Source organism: Hevea brasiliensis, chromosome 18 (genome assembly GCF_030052815.1).
Source record: "Hevea brasiliensis isolate MT/VB/25A 57/8 chromosome 18, ASM3005281v1, whole genome shotgun sequence".
Taxonomy (NCBI): domain Eukaryota; kingdom Viridiplantae; phylum Streptophyta; class Magnoliopsida; order Malpighiales; family Euphorbiaceae; genus Hevea; species Hevea brasiliensis.
Genome location: NC_079510.1, coordinates 49556751 through 49574164, shown reverse-complemented (window position 1 = coordinate 49574164; position 17414 = coordinate 49556751). Strand labels below are relative to the sequence as shown.

At 28.0% G+C, this 17414-nt stretch overlaps 1 protein-coding gene and 1 non-coding gene across 2 annotated transcripts; one reads left to right on the top strand and one right to left on the bottom strand.

Moving 5' to 3' along the window:
- Positions 1-7171: 7171 nt before the first annotated feature.
- Positions 7172-9096, bottom strand: LOC110635098 (heat stress transcription factor B-2a). Its single transcript, XM_021784309.2, has 2 exons — positions 8634-9096; positions 7172-7628 (listed from the first exon to the last, which is right to left on the bottom strand). Exons 1-2 carry the CDS (start codon positions 9036-9038, stop codon positions 7299-7301), a joined length of 735 nt encoding a protein of 244 aa, XP_021640001.2. The 5' UTR covers positions 9039-9096; the 3' UTR covers positions 7172-7298.
- A 1699-nt stretch (positions 9097-10795) lies between these two features.
- On the top strand, positions 10796-10868 carry TRNAV-UAC (transfer RNA valine (anticodon UAC)). Its single transcript has one exon. It is a non-coding gene; the product is annotated as a tRNA-Val (tRNA).
- The last annotated feature ends 6546 nt before the right edge of the window (positions 10869-17414 follow it).

The following is a 17414-nucleotide window of genomic DNA, read 5'->3' as shown; positions in this document are numbered from 1 at the left end:
AATACCACTAAATGTGACACCCCTTACCCGTCTACAGTATAGCCGAGTAAGATATGCCACACCGTATACCGGAATACCCTATTTTATTTCAATCATTTTTATTTTTCTTTTTTATTTTTTTCATAGTTATGAAGTACAATTTGTGAAATATCATTCATTTAAGTCATTTATTATAATTATAAATTTATTTGAGGTTCCGCAATTTTTATAGAAAATCCGGCAGAGTACCGGCTAAAAATGGAGAAAACAATTTCTTCGGAACCTATGAAAAACACTTCCAATATGTTTTCAATCATTCCTAAACTCCATTTCATCAATAAAGTCTCAATATTTTTCAACAATATTTTCATTTCTCATTCATTCATTTCTCATGATATTTATATACAAGTCATAAATAAATACTCAATTTTTTATTCATAAACACAATTTTTACTATTTACATTAATACTAAAATACATTACATAAGTCTCAATTACACATGAGAAAATAAAAGTTAATTACAAAATACCAAAATGAAACCTAGTGTCCTGCCAATGCATTGAAGACGGTGAAGTGACACGGATACTATGCAAAGCTGCGGATGGTCTCACCCAGTCTGTGGTCTACTGGGCTCTCTGTCGGTCTCTCAGAACCTATGCGTGGCAAAAATGCAACGCGCTAAGCAATAATGCTTAGTAGTGCCAATAATAGAATAAAAAAAAATAACAGAAAATAAATATGCAGTGAATGTATTTGTCACGACCCAACCCATGGGCCGGACCGGCACTAGGACCTGGGCCAGCCTAAAGCCCCCGAGGCCCGTAGTAAGCCTAACTATTCCTTAACCCAACTCTAAGGCCCATTTGGGCCCAATTTCAAGAAATCAACCGGATAGAGTCTAGCCATAAAATGGACCTTTCAACGAGGAGTTTTTGACTCACCCGACCTGTAAACACAATAAATAATCAACTGGGGAGCTCAGCTCACCCTCCACATACTCATATCATCATAAAATAAATGGGAGCTCAGCTCCCTCATCCAGCCCATCAAACATGAATAAAGTTATGCGTCTACAGGTCCAACATGATAATAATATTACAGACCCACTCAAATAAATATTTCTAACACATGTGGAAATTCTAGAAGTTTATAGAATTACACAAACATAAATAGATGACCTGCGAGGGAGAAAAGCAAGTTAACCTCAAAAATATCCTCCTGTGGCCTGGAAAAATATTGAACAGGAGTGAGCATTCGACTCAGAGAGTAAAATATTAATTTTAACTATAATCTCTATAACTATCTAAAACTAATGCATCCTGTAGAGTGAAATGCAATATCAGCAATAAATTTCACATCATAACAGCAAAAAGGTAATTTGGAGCACTCACGCACCTAGTAATATCAGTCATAATATATGGGAACTGGTCCCCTATACAGCTCTCTTAAATCCAACCTGTGCCAGCAAAGAACTCAGCTCGGACTTCCACTTAATAACCAAATCGGGGTCCCAGCGAAGAACTCAAGCCGTGTCTACCCCGAAGGACCGGGTCCCAGTAAAGATCTCAAGCCGTGTCTACCCGTCCTATCCATAGTCCACACCACATCACATGTACGCCAACGCACGCACACTGCTCCAAATTACCACAACAACATCCATGGCACTTTAACAGTTGTGAATGCAACATAAAACGTGCCTAGAGTTTAACTACATAGATATATACCTATAAGTGATGCATGGGCATGCTTGAACATATAATAATAGTGAAATTACAATTAAAATTAATATTTTACTCACAGACTTGACAACGGTCACTGTAGCGGCTGGACGAAAGAAGAAGGCTGTCCCAGCTCACCTGATAATTACATTACAATTATTTAATACAATTGACTCAATACAAATCAAGAAAAGACCAAATACGTCCTAAGTCGTGCCGAAAATCCGGCAGAGTCTCCCCTATACCTAGGACCTACCCAACCTGCAAAAGGGCTCAAAACGCACTTCTTTATTCACAATCCATATATCCACAACTCAATCACATCACACAGCCCCTCCTGGGCCCATCAAATCAGTCATCCATTACAATATGTAAAATTTTAATTTAGTCCTTATTATTGATTATTTTTGCAAAAACTGCCCAAATAAGCTCTAAAAATTCTAAAACTTTACCTCGTGGTCCTTAGCAATATACTAGGCTATTGCAAAAAGAATCATAATTTTCTAAGTACCACGAATATTTTATAGATTTTTAATCCTATTTAAGCACTAGAAAATTATGAAAAAGCAAGGTTCGGGTTTACCTTTGCCGATTCCGACTTTGGGGACGCGCTCGAAAAGTCTGACAATGATGGGGTAGCCAAAACCTCGATTCAATTCGGAGACTTTTTTTCCTAGTTTGCTCATGCGCCGGAAATTCACGATCCAATCGTCGAATTTCCGCGAATTGAAGATACCTACACGAAGCCCATAACACGGGGGTTAGTACATAAATTTTTCAGAATTTTCTAAGCTCATTAAATGCTCGGAAAAACACTCCGAAGTTCCGTGGGACCCACCGAAAAACGGTGTCAGAAAAATTTGAAATTTATGTTGCCGCGAAGCTCTCGATGAGTGGAGCGCTTTGGTACTCTCGGTTTTCTCATGGGGTTCACGGTTTGTGAGAAATCTAGCCCAAAAGTCAAAATAGGCTAAAACTTCCCGGACAAAAATTGGACAAACCGCTCGATGGATTTCGGTGTTCTTAGTGTCTATGGAAAGCTCTCGACGAGTAGATGGATTTAGACACAAGACCCAGTCCAATTGGTGACCGGATCGGCCGAATTTCGGCAGGGAAGACGAAGCGGCACGCTTTCGCGTCGGTTCGCTTCGGACGCCGTTTTCTGGGGTTCCAGGCAGCGGCCGGTGGGCTGGGACGGCTGGGGACAGGAGCCGGGGAGCTGGGGTGGCAGAGGAGGCGGCGGCGCGGCAAGGGGAGGAGGGAGGAGAGAGAAAACGAGAGAGGAAGAGAGGAGGGTCGGGACGTGCGTGGGGAGAAGAAGGAAGAAAAAGAAAAGGCCGGTCCGATTCGACCGGTCCGATCCGATCTGGTTCGATTCAGCCGATTCGATTCAGGATACAAAATTTTAAATTTTTACTCTGCCTTGGGACAGAAAACGAGGTCCAAAAAATCTGAAAAAATTATAGAAAACTCAAAAAAATTTGTAGACTCCAAATATATTTTTAGTTTTGCCACGTGGTCTTTAAATAAATTTTTAAAAATCATCAAAGTTTATATTTTCGGAAAATCGAACCCGATTTTTAAAATCCGAAAAATCTCAAATAATTTCTTAAAATTTAAATAAAATTAAAATATCAATAATACTCATAAGATAATAAAATTTAAAATTTTGGGGTGTTACAGTATTGATGTCTTATGCAAACAGATTTTTGATAATTATATGTAGTCTTATTTATTTTGTACTTGTTACATTCATTATTTCATTAAAATTATTAATTTTCATTTTTGGTTGCCCGAGTAACCTATACTGGATGACTGGACTGGATAAATGGATAAACTGGACTGGATAAATGGATAAACTGGCACTGGTTATCAAGTATCTTGGGCCGTCACACCATCGGTCACATATGTATCTCCCAGTGTGCAACAGAACAGCTAATAAGCTGTAATAACATTAGGCACAAGGCCAAATATCAACACAATATCAGAATGGCTAAAAACCATGAAATCACATAGTGGCATAATGCCATGTGCAGTGCTATTAACTGAACCCTATTGGCATGTCAACCTATCCAAACCAACTTTGCTAGGTTACACTTTTAAATTTTTCAATTCTTGAAATTTAAGTTTAAGTGTTACTATTCATTTTATTAGTCAACTAAAATGTTGACTTTTGCATAGACAATAGGTACATTGGTTCTAATACTCCCAATATACTACATTTTGCATTCTACAGTTGTTGGTATTGGATGTCAATACCATTTCTAAGCTTGGTGTTAGTTATTCAAAACTTTCAGATTTCAAGCATTATATTTACTATTTCATTGGTCATTTGTACAGTAGGAATTTGGTAAAGTTGTCTCCATAAAAGTTGTTCCTTATTGTGTCTAGTTACATTTCTTTTTTTGAATCACCCCATTTGGAGTTTTGTAGCTCAATTTATGACTTAAACACTATAACTGGCCGGATTGCAAACTTTCCAGATTTTCTGGACAGAACCAAATCTACAGTGTTTTGTGCATTGACTGTAGGTCAATTTTTGAACATGTTATGATCAAAATTTAGGTTTGGTTTCTTCATGAAAGTTGTAGGTCTATATCTCAACTTTTCGCTAGTAAAATTTCAGGTCAATTGGACCTTTCTACACTGAGTTATGACCAAATGAATAAATACTGTTTATTTGGTCATTTTGCCCAGGTAGAATACAAATCACTCGGATTAGGGCAATTTTTAGGTCAACTTGTTTGGTTTTCTGGGCAGGGTTTCTTCACCAAAGTTGTGCCATTATGTGTTTAGTTTCATGTCCAATTAGCCTTGCACCAATTGAACCTCTACAACTCCATTTATAGCTACCCAAACCTACTGGACTCATACTCAGTCCTGCAGGTCACCAAGGGCAGCACACCAAATTTCAACTCCAACATCCTTACTCACTTCAATTCCTTCCCACACACATTCAAATGGTCACTAATTGACCATTACAAAGTTAACATACCATTACATGAGCAAACCCTAATGTTGTAAAGTGTCCACATTTTTTTCAAGTTCATTCATGTATAATCCTTGCATTTCACTTACACAACCATGTTTCATCACTCATCTAATACCTAGGGCTGCTTATAACCACTTTGCTATCAAGCAAAATCATCAAACCCTAACTAACCCTAGCTACCGAAATTTGTAGGGTGTACACACACATATGTTTATTTTATTTTCTTGTAATTCCTACACAATTCATGCCATTAAACATGAACTAAACCAAAAGGAGTAAGAGTTGGACACTAACCTTGTTGGAGCTGAATTTCAAGCTAACCAAACTTATTTTTTCCTTCCTCTTTTGGCTGCCTAGAGGATGTTCAAGTTGCAAGATTAAATTTTTGTGAAGCTAAGTAGTGGTTTCAAGGTGAGATTTGGTGAGGTTTGAAGCTTTGGTAAGCTTTAATGGAGGTTTGGGTATGAAGGAGAGGGAGACGGCTGGGTTGGTTTGGAGAAGTTGATGACTTTTTTTTTTTTCCTTTATCTTCTTTTATTACTTAAATTAGTGGCCTTTAATTGTGATTGGTGGAGAAAGGGTTGATGACATCATGTGATGTCAAAATTGTCATTTAATCTCATTTTCTTTCCTTTTCTTCTCTACTCATTTTCAATTTTATTTTTAGCAATATTTATTCATATTTTATGTCATAATAATTATTTACTTAACTGGACAAGTCGGCCAAAAATCACCTCTGAAGGAGAAATGACCAAAATGCCCTCCGTTTGGCTTAACAGACTAAAATTATCTGTACCGATTAAAAAATTTTTCTAAGCATTTTCTTGGCATTCTAATGCCTTAGAAACCTCAATGACTCTTCTTTGAAGTCCTAAAAATTATTTTATGAATTTTCTCCCTAGTCTAGGACTCTTAGTTGCGAGGACTGTAACTTCCCACTGGGTTGCCCATCGCTAAGACACCAGCTCATTTAACTTTGTTGTATTTTATTTCTAAAATTTTTTCTAAATTTTTTTTATTAATATTTGAGTTAATTATGGTTCTTCACTTTAGTTTAAATATTTTTCTGTATATTGATCACCAGAACAGTAGAATATACGAAATTGCTATAGGGAGGAGGGTGTTACACACATCCAATCAAACGGATACTAATTTCATGATGGTCCCCACACAGCTTACATACAGAGTCAATAGACACACCACAATGACCGATATTCACCTTAGTTGGAAATTAAGTCACACATGCTCACCATACGAAGTGCTCTATCTTGGCAGGAATATAGGAGCCACAGTTTTTTCCCAAGGCCTCTAACCATATTTGAAGATGATGCTTCATTCTCCAATCTGATAGAGAATTTCCTCTGATATGCTAGATGGTAAGCTGACCACAAAGAAAACGAGCTATTATTTGAGGCCTCCCAGAATAATTTATATTATTTGAGGCCTCCCAGAATAATTTATACGAAGGAAATTGAGGCCTTCCACAATATTAGTTTAGTTTCACATGAGGGTGTTTGACTTCGCTAATTACTTTTAACTTAATTGATTAAAATGATCAGAAAGATATATAATTAAATGTTATAATTATTATTTAAAAAAAATTAGTATAATATAGTCTTTTATTTGATTAAAATATAATTTTAAAATAAATAAATAAATGAATTATAAAAGATATCTTATTTATGACTTTTGACTTAATTTTAAATAATTTTTTAATTTATAAGTTAAATTAAATACTAATTTATTTTTAATTTTTTACTTATAAGTAAATTTAATAAACTTATAAGTTAAACTAAATACTTTCTATATCCTAATTGCATTTTCATACTGGGTTAGGGTTTTGGAAAGCAGCCCCAAGCAAACGTTACAGATTTTGGTAGAGAAGAAAATAAGACGATCCGAGGAGCAAGGATGTTTATGCAGAAGGGGATAGTAAGCTCTTCGAGAAACGGGCTTGTAAGTTGAGTTATTTTTTATTTTTTTAATTAAATAAAAAAAATATTTTAATAAAAAATATTTTTTTAAAAAATATTTTTCATAAAAAATATTTTTTTAAAAAATAATTTTCATAAAAAATATTTTTTACATATATGTAAGTTATTTCAAAATTAAGATTTGTAATTTTTTTTTATAAAATAATTATTAATGTTAAATTTTATCAAACATGTGCATAACCTTAGCTAAACTCAAAATTACTAAAAGAAAATTAGATTTTTAGCTACAAAATTAATGAAGAACTATTTTTTGATATAATTGACTTTATTGCAACCTAAACTTAACCTCACAGTTACAACTGAAGTATAATAAAATTAAAGCTCATTGATAATTATTTTTAATTATTAATAGCACAAACTAAGAATAAAATTAGATATTTGCTCAGTGGTTGGATTCGACCTCGATTTTTTTTTTTTTTCTCCTGTTTTTATGAGGGAAAGAAAAACACAAATTTTAAGTTCCCAATTGTTTACATAATTGTAGGGACTTATATCAAGTGATTAGTCTATTGCAAGCCATGAACTTTAGACAAAGCACAATTGCTGGGGGAGACATAAAAGCTATGATTGTACTCAATTGTAAATTTTGTTTTTTCTGGAATTTTTCCAAGCCCCCTAACATAGCCTCCTTATTTTGTTCTGGTGGCTTCCCATATATTGAGAAACGCAATCCAACAACTTGATTTCTAGTGATTTGAATTTGGCTATTTGCATTTGCAGTTCCAAATTCTCTCTTTTAAGGTTATTATTCTCCTCTAAGAGTACTGAACGATAATTTTCCTCCACAGCAGTTGTTGCATTCTCTTCATTGGAAGCCTTTAGATATGCTGGAAAGATACTGGGTTCGCATTTCTTCCGAGTGATCTCCACTAGCAAGTGCCTGCTACCTTTCTGGAATTTCTCATGCTTGAACTCCCATAGCTTGGATGATGTTTTCTTGAATCCCTGTGCATTGATTTTTTGGAAGGTAATCGCCATTAAAATGTCATAACATGTATATGATCAGTGCAAAGTTTGTTTATCTTACATCACATCACTAGCTAGTATGCATGGTGTTATAGTTATATACGTAACTGAATCAACTCGAGTCTACATATTATTATTATTATTATTATTATTATTATTATTATTATTATTATTATTATTATTATTATTATTATTATTATTTAATTTAAAGCTCGATTCTAGTTTTAATTTTCATGTTTAAACTCCTTTCAATAAATTTTATGGTCTATATATAAGATAGATCAAATCTAGATAAATATTTTTCAATCGTTAAGATGTGTTTAACTCTCAATACGGCAAACTGATCGAAACTGCATAAACACCTGAAACGTAAAGCATGAGTGTGCTTAAGGTTTGATTAATGTTCGCAAACCAAATATTAATTATCAAACTCAATATTAATTATCAAACTCAGACAGCGGTGATGAAAGTCTAGTTTACAAAATATAGGCGTAGTGTGCTTGTTTTGACTATTACAAATTAAGAAAAACATATCATAGATTTTGAGTCAAATGTTTCACATTTATATTTTGACCAACTGGGTACTGTTAAGAACCAAAACAAGGGAAAAACTTGTTTACACTCTTCGAGACACAAACATATAGGTTTCATATAGATAATAGGTTGAAGGAGTAAGAAAATGAAATATTTACCGTTGATTTTTCTCGAGATTTTTCTCATTGGTTGCATCATGCAGAGAATTTTTGCAGATCAAATCATGAAACTGACTCAAACATCAATATCAGGTTATATCAGCCATAGAATCTCATCATGTACTAGTTCAGATACATAAAATCTCAACCACATGCGATCTTATAGAGATCATTTTGGAATTGCAGAAAATCAGAAATAGCTCTCAAAATTGCATAGACAATATGATCGATTAGGTTTTTCATGTTTAAGTAAATGTAAGAGCTAGTATAGATATGAGATAATATTACTCACATAGGTGTTAAGCTGGCGAATGAAGCTAGAGAAGTTGTTGTGCTTGAAGTATCTAGGCAAGGTATTCTTCGAGAACACGGCAGGAGACCAAACTATGAACCCAGTTCCTTGAGCATTCCATGAAACAATTTTCTTGCCATCATCAACACCACCAATATCTGCTCCTGTTGATGAAGATTCTTGCTCATTTTCTTCCAATAAATCGTACGTTTTTGATAAAAAAGGAGCAGGGCTCTTCGTTCTTAGAGACTGCTGGCTTGATGAAGATGATGATGCTGCTGTTGCTGAAGATCCCCTGCTTATTATGCTTCTATTAAGCTCTGATAGATTATTTTTTGCCATTTTCCTTTGGCTGAGCTTTTTGGTATCCAAAAGTTTCACCATCTTGGATACTACTAGCAGCATGGAAGCTAGGAGGTCTGCTTTCCTTCTTTAAAATTCTTTCTTTTCCGCTTTCTGTTTAATTTTCTTTTTGATAATTCAAGAAAGAAATAATGATATTTTAAAGATGGATGGTATCGACAAAACTGTGATGTGATGTTTTCTTTTAATGAGATTCCAACTTGAAATTTTACCGTTTTAGAACATTGAAACTTATTGGTGCAAGTTTTTCTTCTCTTTTAATTACAAAAGGGTGTGGAAGTTCAATAATATTCCAAATTTTTAGCATTGAATATATAAGACATCTTGCACATATTTCTATTTTGGAATTTGGAAGGAAGACCAAAGCCGCGTCTAGGACGTTAATGATCTATAATCTATATTGATTAGCATAACATAAGACAAACAATATCTAATTAAGAAGATTGGATATCTATGAATTTTAAATTGCTTAATTTAGTCAAATTGATTCATCATCAATAGCTAAGTATATCTGTTTTTCATTCTATTATTTGAAGAATGCATGCTTTTGTCAAATCGCACCTTTCTCAAACAAAATATCTTTTAATTATATGCTTTTATAGAACTTAATTAATTGCCCTTTATATGTCTTATTAAGAAAAGGTAAAATTTTATTAAAATAAATGTTTTTCTCCTTTATAATTAATCCATTAATCTCAATATAAATAATCAAAATTAGAAAGGCATGATTATGATTAATAATACTTTATAAATCCAATTGAATGTAGAAATAAATACGACAATATGATGAAAAGACGGCCGCGATCTCTGACCCAACCTTGGAAGGGTGTGGCAAAGTCTAAAGTTGGCTACACTTATATATATATATATATATATATATATATATATATATATATATATATATATATATATATATATATCTGCAGCCAATATTGTTCAGAATTTGTGCTAATTGTGTTAATTATATTAGTCCACAAAATCGTTTTATCTTAATTTTTTCTGAGATTCTCAAAATGTGTCGGTAATTAGAAATTTTATTTTAATCAATTATATTTTGTTAATCCTAATTATCAATTTATCACTTTCTTCGTGTTTTAGTATGGCTCTGATTGAGATTCATAAGTAAATCAGATATATCCACGAGTTAGCATTTTAGAATCTCATATCGAGTGCAGAGTCTGTGTGTATACTGTGGGTTACATAGAAATAAAGATTTTATTAAAATTGACCGTAATTTTAATAATGATTCATTTCTATTACTAATTCGTATGCACTTTTAAAAGTTGAGAGAGTAGTAAATAAAAATTTATCTTTTCAACTTTTAAAGGTTGAGAAGGTATTTTGACTAGATTAAAAAAATTATATTACTATTTTCATATTTAATAATTAATTTAATCGTTATTTTTATCAAATATTTTTAATTTAAATTATTATATAATTAATTAATTATTAATATTTAATATCTAATCATTAACTTATAATAAAATAATTAAAAATTATTAAAATATATAATATTACCGAATAAACCCTTAGTATTTACTCATAGCCGGTTGCAGGCAATAGCACAGAGGGACGAGACAAAGAAGCACTAAAACCCGCTTATCTTTTCTACTTTTTATCTTTTTCCTTGATAACAAAAATTCCACTTGTTTGAAAAGATAAGATAAGCATTCTTTATTCAACGATTAATTCTCCCCCTAAAATGTGATGGTTTTCTAGGTACTGCCATCTTATCTTTTCGGCTTATATTTATAACTATATCTATAAAAAAAATTAGTTTCTTCAATAACTTTGTCGAAGTTGCTGTGGTGTAGTGGTTATCACGTCAGTCTTACACACTGAAGGTCCCCAGTTCGATCCTGGGCAGTAACATAAGAGTTTATTATTATTATTATTATTTTGCTAGTTTAATGGGGTATATTTTATTTTATTTATTTATTTATTTTCTTGAATCGCAATTCGTTGCATTAAAGCCCATTGGGGTGTATTTGAAATTTTGTTGATTATTTAAAAAAGAAAACCATAAATTGAATGGCTTGCTTTCGGATAAGACAATATATTATTTATTAACAATGTAATTATCATTTCTCTAAATAAAGAGAAAAACAAACCAATTAATTTAGTTTGAGAAAAAAGCTAATTAATTTAATGAAACATATTTGTTTAATTAATAAGGTTTTTTTTTTTTTTTTTTAATGAAGCCACATGGGATGCAGATATATATCATCAATCAAGTAGGACTCGGCTTCAAAAGAAGGCCTCATCCTCTCAGCCAATGTTGGTTGGAAAAATGGTTTAGCTGCAGAAAAGTTGGGCTAAGCCTGGCCTGAAATGAACATAAATATGAGCTCAAGCTTCAGTTTAGCCACCACCAACTTTACCACATGTAAATTTTTTATTTAATAAATTATAATAAAGCTGAACTACGAAAATATTTTAAGTAATTTAACATTTAAGTTTAATTATTGTATGATCTTTTTAATATGAAAATAACAAGTGGGGCACTCATATAAATGTTATTTAGAAGGTGTTTGGTTCACCTGTTGAATGTAATTGATAGTTGATAGACACTCAAATAGGTGAACTAGAATGTTTGATAAATTTAAAAAAATAAAACTGATAGCTGATAGATAGTTGATATGATATTTATCAGCTATAGTTTATATCAGCTCTATTTTTAAAGTTATTTTTCATCGGCTGATAGTTGATTTTATTTTATTTTTTATTTTAATCATATTTTTTTTTATTTAACTTAAAAATTAATATTATTAATATTTTTATATTTTTCATTTATAATTTTAATATTTTAATTAAAGAATTTTAAATTTATTAAAATATTTTTTATTAATAACATAAAATATAAAATATTTATTTATATCTAAAAACTTAAAATTAATTATAAATTTTTTCTTTATCAATAATAATAATTATTTTTTTTATTTTATCTATATTTTAAAAATTATTTAATTATTTTTTAAAAATTTTAATTATTTTTTTATTTCAATAATAAAATAAATAATATAATATAATAGATTAATAATTATATATTTATTTTAATAATATAATAAATAATATAATATATTAATTTAATAATTATATATTTAATTAATAATAAAATAAATAATATAATATAATAAATTTATAATTTTATATTTATTTCAATAATAAAATAAATTATATAATATATATTTTTATTAACCATTTCACATATCAACAATAATAACAGTTAAATATGATTTTATTAAACATTTAACATAAATCAGTTATTATTAATTATCAATTATTAATTATCAATTGATAATTATTGATTATATTCAATAATTAAACAAAACAAATTCTCGGTAGAGTCACTATTAGCTTGATGATTTATTTATTATTATTATTTTTAATTTCTTTTTCCTTTTGTATCGTGGAATCGACGGATCATTATACTTGAAACGCAATCGTTAAACCTTTTGACCCTTTGCGATACTCATTATTGATAAAAAAAAATTTCAATCGTACTCCGTGGTTTTTTAAAAGTCAACTTTTCTAAGAGTGAAACATTGCATTAATGAGCTTACTTATTACTAATTTTAGATAAAAAAAAATTATAAATATTATATAAAAACTATATAATATTATATTAAAAATTATATAATATCATATAAAAAATTATTTATTATTTTTATGTAAAATTAGTAATTAATAAATATATTTATTAAATTTTGATAAGTGTAATATCACACTCATTAAAAAATCGTTGTAAATTATATTTTTTCAAATTAATGTTTTTCACTATACATAATAAATTTTAGATTTAGTAATAATTTTTATAATAAAATTATTGCATAATTTTATATAAATTTACTTTATGTTAATTAAATTATCACATATATAATATTAATTTTTTATAATAAAAAATTTAACTAATTTTTTTTATATTATACAGCATTAGTAATTTTAATTTTAAATATTAATAAAATTTTTATATAATTTATGAAAATAAATATATTTTCTTCAAAAATTTTGGTATTATTTAATAATTTACTTCTAAAAATTAATAAAGTCTAATTTACTTAAGATTAACACTTATGTAAATATAATTTAATGAATGTAGAATTTAGATTTTAAAAAATTAATTAATTAATTAAATAATTTATTTATATTTATAGAGATATAATATTTAATTAATTTTTTATGACTTATTGGTTGAATTAATAATCTAGCAACTGGATTTCTTAATTAATCGAATTATGGTAGAAGCAAAATTCGATAGCTATTATTTAAACTTTTAAAATTTTTAATAATAAAAAGTAGAAAAACATCAACAATTTTATGATTATGGAAATCTAACTGATTCATATTATTTTGTAGCGTTTGAGGTATTTAAAAAATAAATTAATGATAAATTTTTTTATTAAAAAATAAATTATTTTAAAAAAGTTACCGTTATTTTATGAATTTTTATAATTTTATTAAAATATATAAATATTTATACATATATAATATAAGCATATATCATTAATTTTTAAAAATATATTATTAATTTAATATTATAAGTAAATAATAAAAAATATTTAAAAAAATAGATTAATGATAAATTTTTTTATTAAAAAAATAAATTATTTTAAAAAAGTTACCGTTATTTTATGAATTTTGATAATTTTATTAAAATATATAAATATTTATACATATATAATATAAGCATATATCATTAATTTTTAAAAATATATTACTAATTTAATATTATAAGTAAATAATAAAAAATATTTAAAAAAATAGATTAATGATAAATTTTTTTATTAAAAAAATAAATTATTTTTAAAAAAGATGTAGTTATTTTATAAATTTTAATAATTTTATTAAAATATATAAATACTTATACATATATAATATAAACATATATTATTAATTTAACATTATAAGTAAATAATAAAAAATATTTTTATAAAAAATATTTTAATAAAATAAAATTTTTATGAAAAATATTTATTTATATAAATTACTTTTTTGAAAAAAATATATTATTAATTATTTGCCAAGCTTCCATTAGTTTAAGTTGCTTTCAAATAATTCAATTATATATACGTATACAAACAATTAATATATTAAGAGTTTATTTAATATTACTATTTTAAGTATTATCAAAAATATTATTTTAAATTTATTAATTAAATTTCGTATGTTTTAATTATAAAATTTTAAAATAATCAAACATTTTTTAAAATTAATTTTAATAACATTTTGGATATATTTATAAAAAAAATATAAATTTTAACTTTAATATTAAATAGTCCACATTTAAAAAAAAAAAAGCTGAAATTTCGAATCAAACAAGTCTTTGAAGATGGGTGGTTTTTAGGTTTTAGGAAAAGACATTTTAACTTGAAGACGACTTTAGTAAAATTGTCCGAGGAAAAATATTTAATTTTAATATGTGAAAATTAATCTAAAAATATTTAATCACGTATTAAAAAAATGTTACTTAGATATTCCATTTTTTTTATCAAATAATAGATGAGAATTTAGCATGACAAATAAAAAGTAATTGTAATATTATTTTATGAAAAAAAATTAAAATTAAATTATGTGTGTTTTTCTTTATTTATAATTAATGTTATTATCAAGTTAATTAATAAACATGGAAGTTAAAATAATATAGGAATTGTAATTTTAAACTTTTATTTAATTAATTTTAAATTTTTATGTAATTAAGTTTTTCATTTAAATTTTACTGTTAGCATGAAAAAATATAATATTTTTAAATGATTGTGATTTTTCCTTTTTATTTTTAATTGCATTTTTTAATTTATTACTTAAGCAATTTATCTTTGGATATGTAAATCCAGTTTATTAATGAAGTAATTTATGAATATTATATGATTTTTTTAATATTCGATTATTACTATTTAAATATTTTATTTAAATAAATATATAAAAATTTTTTAAAAAATTATTTAGTTATATATTTGCAAAAATTTAGAATACATAAAAATATATTGTTTTTAATAGGAAAAACCAGGTTTATGAATAGGTTAACCACACACCCAATAAGAAATATTGTGACATTCATATTTCACACACACTGAATGAATATTTCTTATCACTTGTATTAACTCTTTAAGAGTGTATATATATATATATATATATATATATATATATATATATATATATATATATATATATATATATATATATATATATATATATATAATTTTTAATAAAGGTTGAAAAATTTTATTTTTGATTTTTTTTTAGAAAAATACTGAATTTAACAAATATTCAATCAAAAAATTATCTTTTTTTTTATTATGAAAAGTGTCAGAAAATTGATGCATGAACTGATTCCATTCAATAATTAATATTCTATATGAAGTCAAGCAACACAATTGGATGAAACTTATTAATCTCTAACTTTCAAAAAAAAAAAAAAAAACCATGCATGTACTTGCAAAGATATTAACCATTAGATACAGTGGGAAAAAGTTCATCTAATGGATCAAATTTTATGAACACATTCTTTCATCTTTAAATATGTAAGGTAAGTTTCAACTTCAAGTCTTGTCATACATTTATTTCAAAATTTATCAATTTCAAGACTATAAAGAGAGAAAACTACATATTATCCACTAATTATTGTTTGAATTATTAAATTTTTATTAAATAAAATAAACTTTAAAATAATAATTATTATGAAGGAAAAAAAATAAAGGAAAGCTATCTATTTTAAAAGAAGAAATTTGAAAAATATAAAAAAGAATTAGATTTATTTTTATTTTTATTTTGATAATTATTTTTTATTTATTTAACCTTAATTAAAACTTGATAACTACAATATTACCTAACTAAAGCTGAATAGTAAGAATTAGGTTTGTTAGTAACACAATGAGGTTTTCTTTTAATGGATGGGAAGAAAAACATGGACATTTTAATATTTGATAATCACTATTTTCCAAACATTAGCTTGATAATTAAAATATTGTCAAATGATAGAGATGGCACTCGTCCAAATACCGTTCACTCGAAACATGCTAGTCTTAATGGATGATCCACTCATCGCTCAGTAGCCTAAAAAGATATTTAGACACAGCTAAAAAACGGAGATTTTTCTCCTCATACATAATTATGAGATGCTTGATGAGTCAGAGTTCTAATCTGAAAATGACTCTTAAATCAATAAGGACTTTATCAATAGATAATCCAAAATATCAAGAGATTAACTCCTATCACAATACAACACTCTTAATCCCAATAAGAGTTTAACTGATGCTTATAGATTGATAGGTAAGCAGAATTCAACCTTTATTCTCTGAACTTTCTCTCTTATTTTTACAATTCTCAACACTGATTTAAACATTGAAATGGTGATCAATTAACTCACTTAGTGCTCTTTTATTTTGCAAATTCATACCATGGAAATTTTTGTGATATATATGATGAAATTTCTTGTAATACTCTAAATTTTTAAATAATTATTTTTATGTGCAGTTATATAATTTTTATTGGTTTGACGGGTCTATGAGAAGCAATATGATGTTGTTGTGATGTGATGTGGGCCTAAGGCCATTGGATTTAGAAGTGTTGTTTGAGTTGTCTTGCAGGTTGAGTAGATTCTAGGTACAAGAAAAACTCAGTTAGATTTTGAGTATAAATTTATGATGTCTTTAACTCTTTAACTTTCTTGTTTTGTTTTAATATTAATAAATTAATGGATATAATTGTTTAGGTGTTCCGAGTTAACTCTCCTCCTTCGCCTAGCTGTTTCAATGATCTCTGATTAACCAGTGAATAGATATTAATTTGATTTATGATTTTAATATTATTGAATATTTAAAGCATGCCCATGCATTCACTTGTAAATATATATATATATAGCTATTATTAGGCACGCCTTATGTTACATTTTTGTTTGATGAAATTAATGTGGATATCGTCTTAGGGTAATTTGGAGCTGTATGCGTGTATCAGCGTGTGTGTGGTGTGATGTGGGTTATGGGTAGGACCGGTAGATCAGCTGGAGCTAGTCTCGTTGGGATCCAATCCTTTTTGTGATAAGTGAGGATGAGTATGGCTTTGAATGGATCTCACTGACCCCCACATTTGGATTATTAAGAGAAAGTCTGACTTGAGTTGATTTCATTAGCAGAAGTTAGAATTATAAGAGCTATATAGGGGATCAGCTTCCATATATATATATCTGTGTGTGTGTGTGTGTGTGTATTTATGTGATTGATGTGACACACAGGTATATGAGTGCTCCAAATTATCTTTTATGCAAGTATTATTTGAATTTATTTGAATATATTTGTATAAGTTGCATTTCATACTTAGGGATGCATTCGCCTTAGATAGTTATAGAAATTATATTTAAAATTAATATCTTACTCTACGAGTCGAACGCTCACTCCTATTTACCTTATTTTTTCAGGTTACGGG